The sequence below is a fragment of the Poecilia latipinna genome, unplaced genomic scaffold (assembly GCF_001443285.1).
Source record: "Poecilia latipinna isolate Pla-1442-1.1 unplaced genomic scaffold, P_latipinna-1.0 Scaffold1073, whole genome shotgun sequence".
Taxonomy (NCBI): domain Eukaryota; kingdom Metazoa; phylum Chordata; class Actinopteri; order Cyprinodontiformes; family Poeciliidae; genus Poecilia; species Poecilia latipinna.
In genome coordinates this window covers 111,965-122,516 of record NW_015113689.1, presented here as the reverse complement: position 1 = coordinate 122,516, position 10,552 = coordinate 111,965, and the positions used below count along the sequence as shown (strand labels likewise).

General features: G+C 42.5%; 1 protein-coding gene across 1 annotated transcript; it reads right to left on the bottom strand.

Annotated features, from left to right (window-relative positions):
- Positions 1-830: 830 nt before the first annotated feature.
- LOC106959364 (arylsulfatase I) lies at positions 831-4,689 on the bottom strand. Its single transcript, XM_015051904.1, has 3 exons — positions 4,366-4,689; positions 3,469-3,801; positions 831-2,565 (listed from the first exon to the last, which is right to left on the bottom strand). Exons 1-3 carry the CDS (start codon positions 4,659-4,661, stop codon positions 1,482-1,484), a joined length of 1,713 nt encoding a protein of 570 aa, XP_014907390.1. The 5' UTR covers positions 4,662-4,689; the 3' UTR covers positions 831-1,481.
- Between the last annotated feature and the right edge of the window lie 5,863 nt (positions 4,690-10,552).

Genomic DNA, 10,552 nt, shown 5'->3' with positions numbered 1-10,552 from the left:
AAACAGTGAGCTGCAACAAACTAACCATTTTGGAGTGTTTTGTTGGGGCGGATGGGGCAAAAGACCAACAGCACCATCTGTGATCTGATCCCATCACTTTGCATTACAGAGGAAGCCTCACCAACAGGCCAAACATCACAGCGGATCAGACAGCACTGGGAGAAGCTGTGGCTTCCCCCGACCGCTGTCCTGGGGACGGATGTTCACACTGATAACTCAACTGCACGAGCAGATATTCTCTCTTATGTGGTGAGATGGAGGTAACGGAGGTTTTTACAGAAAATATAGCTTTATATTACAAAAGAAAAGCTTGTACGGCTGTTCTCTTGGTTTTCTATGATCAGATTTTGATGGAGTTCACAGTAGTCTTTTAATTCTGGGAATTTCTTTTTTTTGTGTATAATTTTCAGTATAAGTCTGCCAATTATTATTTGCAGGGGTGCAAATAATTTTGGGTTTAAATCTGATATCAAATAATTTAAATCCAAGTAGGCTTATGTGGTAGAATGGCCTAGTCAAATTTCAGACCTAAAAAGTCCTCAAGTGTTCATCCTGGCAAACTCTGAAACAGCTTTTTTTTTTTTATTTCTGTATTTAAACCAGTTATCTCTGTGCTTTTTATTACACAACACATGAGTTTATAGACGCATGTAAACATTCACAGAAGTCTGGCTGTATCGTTTGCTGAACCTTTAGGGCCACCACAAAGAGACATGTAGAGGTCAGAGGTCTTTGAAGGCCAAAAGAGAGAACTGTATGTGTAAGAGCACAAAATGACATTTGACATGCGCAGTGACAAACACAACGCTGGCCGCTCGGTCCGGCAAAGGTCCGCAGACCCTGCGCTGCAGTTTGGCTGCAGGACCTGGAATGAGTCATCGTCTTCAGCTAGACACGCAGTCATCTCTGCTTGTCGGCCATTTTATCTGACGACCTTCAGGATTCGGTTTTGGGTTTTCGTCCATCTGATTTGTGCTTTTTTTTTTTTTTTTTTTTACTGCTCATCAAGACTCAGTATTTCTTTCTTCACTGTTAACCTTCTATTGGATTCAAATTTCTGATTCTGGGCTTTATTTTCCTTTTCAGCGTCCCTGAGACGACTTCTTAACATGTTAGCTGTTTAACTTTTCAAATAAATTGGTGACACTTGTAAAACTCTGTCCAGATAAAGTATTTGCCCCTGTGGAACTTGATCACTCTGTGTCACATTGCAACCAGGACTTTGAATTTATGTTATTAGGATTTCATGTGACACAAAATAGTTTATATTTGTGAATTAAAACATGGTTTTCAAAAATTTTTTTTACAAATTCATTTTAATAATTTGTATTCAAAATAAAATTCAGAGAAACTAGTAGCATTCAGTAGTACTCCAGTTTGTAAATAGAGTCCAACTGAGCGCTCAGAGGTTTGTAAATGTACAAACATCAACTTGAAATAAACAAAATCCTTTTGGTATGGACTGCGTGTACATTTATCAACTAGAAAAGGGTTTTTCTTTCCAGACGTGACTCCACTTTTTTAAATAGGGCTTTTAATTTGCACAATTTGCAATGCCTAACCTTTGGAGTCTTCCCTTTTTTGCCATCTTTGTCTTTCTCGTTTCTTCCCCACCCCTCCAGGCCCAGCCATGGGCTCCATACTCCCCCATGTAGTTCCGGGTCAGCCATAGGATCATCGGGTGGATTCCTCGCCATCACAGCAGTGTGGTTGTACTCCGCCAGTCTAGCCAGCAGATGTTTCACCACCGCTGGACGAACCTCGGCGAGGTCAAACCTCTCGTACGGGTCCGCGCTGACGTTGAACAGCCACACCGACTTCCCCAGCCTATTGCGCCGCTTCTCAAGCTTCTGCCACCGTTCCGGGCCAACAGGAAGAGCCTGCGGTGGTATCCAGTCTCCATCACCCACATTTCCTGTCAGTAGCTTCCAGTCACCCACCCTGAGCGCGGCTCTCACTGCTGTGTCCCAGATCCCGAAGCCATTGAGTTCCAGCGCCTTGTCGTAGGGCTCCCCGGGTTTCCTGGACACAGGGTCAATGTTTAAAAGGATTTCCGTGCGGGGACAAGGCAAACCCTCGCTGATGCTAACCCAGACGTTATGGCCGTCCAGTTTGTGGTGGGGTTGCAGGGCCCCTGCAAGCCCGAGTAATGTGGGATACCAGTCAGAAACATGGATCAGGGCTCTGCTTACCATCCCCTTCCTCTTCAAAAGGGGACTATGGACAAACCCCACCGCCCGGATGCCTCCTTCCCAGTAGGTCCCCTTCCCTCCTCTCAGTGGCCAGTTGCTCCCGCCTGAGAGCGGCTGTCCTCCGTTATCGGACGAGTAGATCAAGACGGAGTTCTGATAGAGACCGCTAGTCTTCAGCTCTTTGACAAGCTCCGCAATCCCCTCGTCCAAGCAGCTAAGCATGGCTGCGTAGTGACGCCTTTGACGATTGCTCTGCGCGGCATAGTGGTGCAGGAAAACGTCCGGTGCCTGCAGAGGAGTGTGTGCAGCCTGCAGGGACAAGTAGAGGAAGAGTGGCCTTTGGGAGTTGTGGCTCTGCAAAATCTTCTTGACTCTGGATTGAAAAGCAGAACTTTGTAAGATGCAACACCTTTCAAAGTAACTTTCTTTTGTTTACCTTTTGTCACGTCTCAAAAACAAGCTTCAGTTTGTTTGTTCAGTGTGATGTGCTGGAGGGACACTGATGGATGGATGGATGGATGGATGGATGGATGGATAGGGTTTATTTAATAAAGTTTATTTTAATAAACTCTATCCATCCATAAGTGGAATTATCTTAGGGTATTCATTTGCATGTGCTCCATCTGTTCTTGCTATTCCTAGCTAAAATCTTGCCGTGTCAGTTTTCTTCAGAAATGAAAGGAGTTTGGGACATACAGCAGAGAAGTAACCTAGACTCCATTGGTAGCTCTAGAGGAGTTGCAGAGACCTGCTGGTCAGGTGGGGAAATACATAGACAGAACTAATCGTTGATTGCTCAAAAAGCCATAATAAAGACCTGAAAGAGGTCCTATTGGTGAGCCAGACTACATGAAAACTATATTAGCGCTGCACCTTCACTGGAACATACTGTCCCCACCTTGAAACATGGTAGTAGCAGTATCATGCAGTGGTGAACTTCAGGAAGATGAAACTGGTTGCTGTCAACCCTTAGCAAACATTTTAGAAACTATGAAACATTCTTGTTCCACTTAGCAATTTTTCATTACTTTTTGACACAAAATGTCAACATCATTTTGTCACTTTCCTAAACTAATGGCCACCTCTTCTTTATTTAGATATTTTAGGCAACAAAAAGAATCACTTTTTTGACTTTTGGCTATTACTTTAGGAAGGTGATGATTTGTGGTTGCAACAGTAATAAGTTAAAGTAAAGGTTTAAGAGGCATCAGTGCTTTTGCATGACATTGTGTTATGCTTTGGTCCCTCTTTATGGATGATTTTGTTTATTCCTCGCCTTTCAATGTAGAGCAGCGTAGAGTAGTTTCCTCTCATCTCCCAGGCGGGTCTGTTCCCATCGTGCAAGTCAAATCCACAAGCCTCAGCCCCATCGCAGCTCTGGTAGGAGAAGTGGTCCCCGCTGCCCGTCAGGGTTCCCAGGAAGCTCTGGAATCCGCGCCGTGTGGGCAGGCAGTCTGGCCTGGAGAACCCCAGGTGCCATTTCCCAACCATGTGCGTGGCGTATCCAGCCTCAGCCAGGCGCTCGGGCAGGGTGGAGACGTCTGGGGGCAAACAGAGCGGCTGACGCGGTCGGATGATCGAATGCTGTAGTCCAGTGTGAATTTGGTAACTGCAACCACAGAAACACTACATTAGACTGTTTGAAACCAAGATACAGCTGATTTTAAGGTGATTTCTGATTATATATCTCACTCTAAAAATGTGAGGTTTGTTTTTGTCCTTTGAACTAAAAGTGCAGGTGTTGGGTCTCTTTCTCTGTTACTTTCACCAATTTTATAATCAATCCGTTGAAATTGAGCAAAACTGACTTTATTCTCTTACAGCAGATATAAAGTAGACAAATAAAATGCAATAGATGAAAAAGTACTAATTAGTACTAGTTAAACTAGTACTTTTTCATCAACATTAAGGTTTTTCTGACTGAAAACAAGCTCCTATATTTTGCAGAAACTTACTTGTAAGTTAGTTTAGTCTTATGTCAAGCGTTCTGACATATTTGCACTAGAAACTAGACCAAAAATACTCTGCAAGTAAGATTTTGTGCATTTGCAGTGTAGGAAAAACACTTAAAAGGCACTACTGTCATTTTCCTGTTATGAATGTAATATATGCTGATAAAAAGCCTTTTAGTGCCAAGTTATAAGTCATCAGATGATAACAAGTAGGAGCCTACCGTCCTGTCATGAGCTGACTGCGAGAAGGAGAGCAGATAGGCTGGACGTAATAGTTTTCCAGCTTGACGCCCTCTGCTGCCAGCTGGTCCAGCGCAGGAGTGTGGATGTCTGAGCCGTGGTAGCCAACGTCTCCGTAGCCCTGGTCATCCACCATGATGAAGATCAGGTGAGGCGCCTTCGACTGTCCAACGCCTTCTGCGTTCACTTTGCCATCATGCTCACACAAGCAGCCGAGACCACTCAGTAAGATTACGCTTGTCCAAAGGAGAAGCACGGAGCAGAATGCGTTCGCCATGCTCTCAAATAGTCTGATATCCTCTCAGTGTTTTATGTTATTCAGCATTTTAAGTGATCTGCATATCCCGAAAGTTTATCCAGTGAACCTCTTTGTGAATTCAGGATGAGCCAGAGGGGCTTTTATGGAGGCTGCAGCAGTGGGTGGAGGAAAACTGCCTTTGTGAGCTGAGAAGCTGGCAGAGGTCACTGTTTGGGAAAGGAAGGCTTACTTTCTTTCATCAACTCGCAACATTCCTGTGGAGGGCTCAGGTGCCTCATAAGGTGGCTTGGATAAGTCTGGAAAGTAAAATTATTGCTATTTAAATCTACTTTACAGTACGCTGTAAACTGTGTGTATATAAAAATCCTTTTATATATGCAACAGTACGACAAACTGACAATAATCAAGAAAAAATGTTTCAGATAAAATGGCATTTGAAAAACATAAGTTGTTAAGTCATGGCCTTTCACCCCCTGTTACATTACTTCCTGCAGTTCCTCATTCCCCATAACAATTCAAGTACATGTTCTAAAACAAAAAGCTGGTGAAGAGTCAGTCCAACTTTGAAGAGCAATCTTGGTAGAAGAAAAAAAAGGACGGTACTGGAGGTTTATGGTCGTTTCAGCTGTTTGCTCAGTTTCTGTTGCACTCGGAAAATGGCAGTTTGCAACGACGTAGGAGGTCAAGTTGAGGTCAGGGAGACCAAAAAATATTTCTAGGCTACTTGTAGGACTGCCAGGCAGGCAAGTCAGAATTCATATTTGACTGCCAAAGATCCACAGGAGGCTGAGGAGCAGAAAAACATCTACAAATCGTATCATAATCTGAATACAGCTGAGAGGAATCTACTCTGCGCCATCAAAATTCAGCTTTAAAAGTCTGAAAATAAACATTTAGTGGAGTTGAACAACAACAACAACAACGAATACATTTTAAACATGAAGGGGTGCTATATGAAGCTACTATCTTCCTGACAGTAGTTTTTGGCATCTTCATTTAGCATTAATCCAGATTAGTTGGTCCAGTAGCTGAAGCTAACAGCTAGCCTTTGATCTAAAACAACTCCGGTCTCAAAATGTTTCGTAAAAGCAAATGTTGTTTTATTGACATTTATACTATTTACACAGAGGTCACTAATGATGTACACAGGAAAAAAGGCTAGAGGTGGTGCCCTGCCAATGAGCTTCATGTGTGAAGCACAGCATTGTGATGATTAATGTCTGCCACAAAGTCACTGCACAAGGCGAATATAAATATGCTCCACTTTCAGTTGTCTTAACATTACTAAAATCTGCTGAAATGGGGTCCACTGTTCTGAGGATTCATTCTCTTTTCTAGGAAGTTGAATTATTATTTACCTTTTTCATTAGTTTTGCTGACTGGAAACACTACATATTCCATCAGGAACATAATTAATGGCACGCTGTCTTCTGCCTCCATTTCCTGCATGAAATATTATCACGTTCGGTGTAAATAACAGGATTAATAGTTCAAATGAATGTTCACATGAATATCTATATGTCTAAGTCCTCTTTGGCCATTAGCTTCAGCTTCCAGAACAAATGAATCTGGAGAAAAGTCCTTTAAACAAAATCTTCTTTAAAAATACAAAATTACCCCTTTAAGTTATTTTTTGAAATTAGGTTGATGTTTCTACATTCACCACAAACCTGCATCAGCAATGTCACCATTTTTGGAAACAGTGAAGAGAAGATATATCAATCATTTTTTCCCCCCCAAGCTAACAATTTTGACCGGGTCTTTCTTTCATTGTATTCAGGGCTGCCATTCTCACTAACGAGACACATTTAACATCCCCACTTTAACTTCCCGCACTGCATGTTTCAAATTATTGCCCACATCCATTATGAAAATCAAATAATCTCTGTCATTTTTTTTTTTTTTTACCTCGTGGCTTTGTTCTACAAAATTAATAGAGTTACCTGATCAGAACTGCCGTCCACACTGTATGGGTCACTGAAACCTATCAGGCGAACATCAGGCATTGTGATGAGAATATGTATCGACCACTGGGCTCTTAGCCCTCACCTCACCGCCATCTCCTTCCCATTATGCCTGGAAGAAATCAATGCCTCGGACGCAAGTCCATTTCCTTCGCCGGAGAAGCAAACTCGTGTTGCCAAACCCTGTGCGAAATTTCACAGGCCTTTTCTCCCCAAAGTGAGAGCGGGAGATCGGGAAAGGTGACGATACGTAAGACCGGGAGATGGTGGGAAATGAGAGCAAACAAGAGAGGAACACAGGGCATTAAAGGCACGACAAAAACAAGATGAAGGTTGGAAAAATTAGGGATCAGACAGGCTTTAGGGAGTGCAACGTAAAAAAAGAAAAAAAAAAGGAATAAACACCCAGCACCCATCCTTGCTGTATGGGTATTGGGGTTTAGGGGTTTAGCCATCAGTGCACCTAAGGGAAATGTAGGGAGACGTGAGTCACCAGGAGAGTGCAGGATTGGGGAGTGTTGAAAATGGAAAGTGGCAAAAGTCTTCTTTAGGTGTACACCAAGGGATTGTACTTTTTTCAACAACTACCTGAGCTGAGAAGGTAGAAAACAATATACATGGTCTCTGTGTTTTCTGTTCTGTGGAGCCGAGTTTTTAAAGCTCATGGTGACGAACGATTGTGCCAGAAATAAAGCATTTCTCTTTTCTACTTTTAAAGCACCTTTCACATAAAAAAAAAAAAAAAAGAATAAAAGTTTTCGTTCTCCTGGATCGCAGCAAAGAGGAGGCCTTCGTTTTATGAATTCAAGACCAACAGCGGTGTGCGTCTGCACGTTTGTGTTTGTTCGTGCCAGCACAGCAGAGTGGAAGGGTGTGATTTATTCATGACAACGAATGAATGAGTCACTCAGAGGCTGTAGTAAAGGTGAGCGAGGACGTCTATGCCTTTTTGTGACTGGACTGAGGCTTTTTTTTTTTTTTTTTAGCCACATTCCAACATGAGAGGGATTTCTGGAGCCTTTGTGAATCTTACATTCACTGTAAGCTGATCCCTTAGTGGTCAGTAAACACAGCAAAAGCAATATCATCTTATTGATATTCACAGATTCTATTGTCTTTCAGAGGTATTTATATCCATTGAATCTTTTACATTGGTCTCATTAAAAACCACAAACTTGATGGTCTTATTCTTTCAGCAAATAAAAATCTATGGAGTGGTATACGTTAAAGTCACCTCTAACATGTCTTTATTTCTTTTTGTCTCCTTACCCACAGCATGACGGCGCCACTACCATGTTTCACAATGGCAGTGGGGTGTTCAGAATGATGTGCAGCCTTATTTGTGGAGTGGACGATGAGTGTTAGCTTCTCCCACCTGAGTTGTTGGTGTGTGTGCAGCTCCTCCAGAGTTACGTCTCGGTTGTTTCTCTAATCTTCTCCCTCCCTGCCCGGCCAGTTTAGTTTTTGTTTCTCGTCTGATGCTCTGCAACAAACTTCAAACAGCATCTGAAACCTCTGATATAACTGTCAGCAGGTTTAATTTTGCTTGAAATTGCTTGAAATTAAATTTAACTTAAATTTCTGTCCCCACCATTTTTATACGTTGTGTAATCTAAGACTTACGGATGGCCAAGGTCAAATTTGTCTCCTCTTAGACGGACAGTAGAGTCTGATGCATCACACAGACACCCATCAGACTTGAAGGTGACGCTGACGGAGACCGTAGCCCGGCTTCTCCTCAAATACTTGAGGATCATCTTCCAGCCAGCAGAAACTCTATCCACTCCCTATTCTCCTCGCCTCACTCTGTGATGGATTGGCAGAGACGAGGCCAAGTGGGTGAGGGGACCGCTCACGCCGTAGAGGCCACTGCTAAACTTTGAAGAAACTTTTTCTCCCACTTTGTCACAGCGGCTTCACGGTCAGGTTATTTCATCTTATCAGACGTCTCCCGTCAGCAGCATCATGCTGGCTTAGATGCAATGAAAACAACATCATGAATCACAAGTGCGTGTGTGTGTGTGTGTGTTTGTGTGTGTGTGTGTGTGTGTGTGTGTGTGTGTGTGTGTGTGTGTGTGTGTGTGTGTGTGCGCGTGTGTGTGTTTTGTTTTTTTTTTTTTTTTTTTACCGAGCCACAGATAGTGGAGAGAGACACCAAGGGGATTTAAAAAGTACTGCAAGCACTTTGTTAACTGAAACCAAAACATCTGTTTTTTCTTATAATTACAGAATTTTAACAAAACCATGAAAAGATATTTTTGTTTTACAGTATAGCATGATGTTTATAAGTCCAATATTCTCTGTCTTGTTAAAGAAAATACACTTGCATGCTATTAGTTCAATCGGTGACTGCACACTAAAGAATGCTGGGTTAAAAAGAACCCAAGAACCCAGAGCTTGGGTCAAATTGGGATCGTATAAATTGGTTGTTTTCACTCAAATTGGCTGGTTTGACCCAGAATATTGGGTTATGGAAACTACCCAGAGGTTGGGTTAGATTGACCATTGCTTAAAGTCAAAATGACCCAAAAATGTGTTGAAACTCAAAACCCATGACAAGGGTTATTATACCACAATATTTAGGTTTTGAAAACAATATTTTTTTCTTCCTTTTTCCTCCTTGTGAAGTCTCTAATAGGCCAACTCATCAGCCCATATAAATGGCTAACACACTAATTGTCACTCCTTTCACCAGATTAGTTTAATTAACAACATGAGGCATCTCTGGAGTGCTTGCAACCATCACCCCCACCCCCGGCCTCATACTGACGTTTTTTTTTTGTTTGTTTGTTTGTTTGATGCTTCCAGTTTGCCTCCCTGTCATGTGTTGAACTCATGACCCTGGTTTGTGCCCAGATTGACCTGCACCCCTCCCAGGACTCCCACTGCCCTGGGAGAGAAGTGTTCACGTAGCATCTGCTGCTTGAGACAGACACTGAGCCAGGTGGCCGCCGAAAACCTGCGTACGCTGCCACCACCGGTGAGTCAGGCGGACATGCCTGCACACTCATCTGAGCTCACACACGAAAACAACAATTGGGACCATCTGTCTGAGAAATATGTTGCACAAGAGACCGCTCTGAATAAGCCCAGATTGGTCAAAGGCGAAACCAGCTCACGGTTTTTCTCCAGTGTGTCACAATCTTTGGGCGTTTGCATGTTGGTTCTCAGTTTAGTTTTTTTTTTTTTTTTAAACTGGTGTCTCTCAGTAGTGGTTAATTTATTTGTGTTGAATTTCTTAGTAGTTGTCCTTTTCTGTGTGTTATTGTTTGGACTCCTATATAGGTATCAATCCTTAGTTTTTGATTAGTTTGATCTTCCGTTTCCTCTGTTTCAGTTTCTTCTGTGTCCATTATTTCACCTTTTCTCAGTAGCAAGCTTAACGTCTTCCGCAGCTGTTCTTTATTCATTGATTGTGCTCACCTGGTCCCACAATCACATCTCCACAAGCTATAGGCTTTTTGGTGTACTGCTGGATTCTTCCATTACTTCCTTCCCTCATGTTCTGTAAGTTTACTCTGTTTCATCACTAAATTCAGTTCCTATCATGCGTCTGCCTCCGCCCTGCTCCCATTCGGGTTGAAACATGACATCAAGGTGGTTGTGCTGCTCCTGAAATGAGTATTTCAACCTCCTATTTGAGGTTTTATGACCAATAAGCTGTTGAAGTCAGCGTAGGCAGTCGAATGTATTTACTAATGATCTGTGGCCGTGACAGGAAACCTCTCATGTAGCTCCACAGTATCATCTTTGCTGTCATAATCACACCAGCAAAAGCCCTTTGGGACATTTAAGATTCAGTAAATTAATAACTCACTGAAAGAGAAAGAAAAGCTACACACGATGGTGTGGGAAGCTTATTTGGATTTTATGTATACTAATGAGAACTTGAAACTGAATGGTACTGCTATTTATTTTTTTTTTTTTTAATGAGCTGAACTTCCT

Coding starts and splice junctions, on each gene's coding strand:
- LOC106959364 (XM_015051904.1), bottom strand. CDS start 4,661: ATGGCGAACGCATTCTGCTCCGTGCTTCTCCTTTGGACAAGCGTAATC. Junction 3,802..4,365: donor AGTCAGCTCATGACAGGACG/GTAGGCTCCTAC, acceptor CTGTGGTTGCAG/TTACCAAATTCACACTGGAC. Junction 2,566..3,468: donor ACGCTGCTCTACATTGAAAG/GCGAGGAATAAA, acceptor TTTTCAATCCAG/AGTCAAGAAGATTTTGCAGA.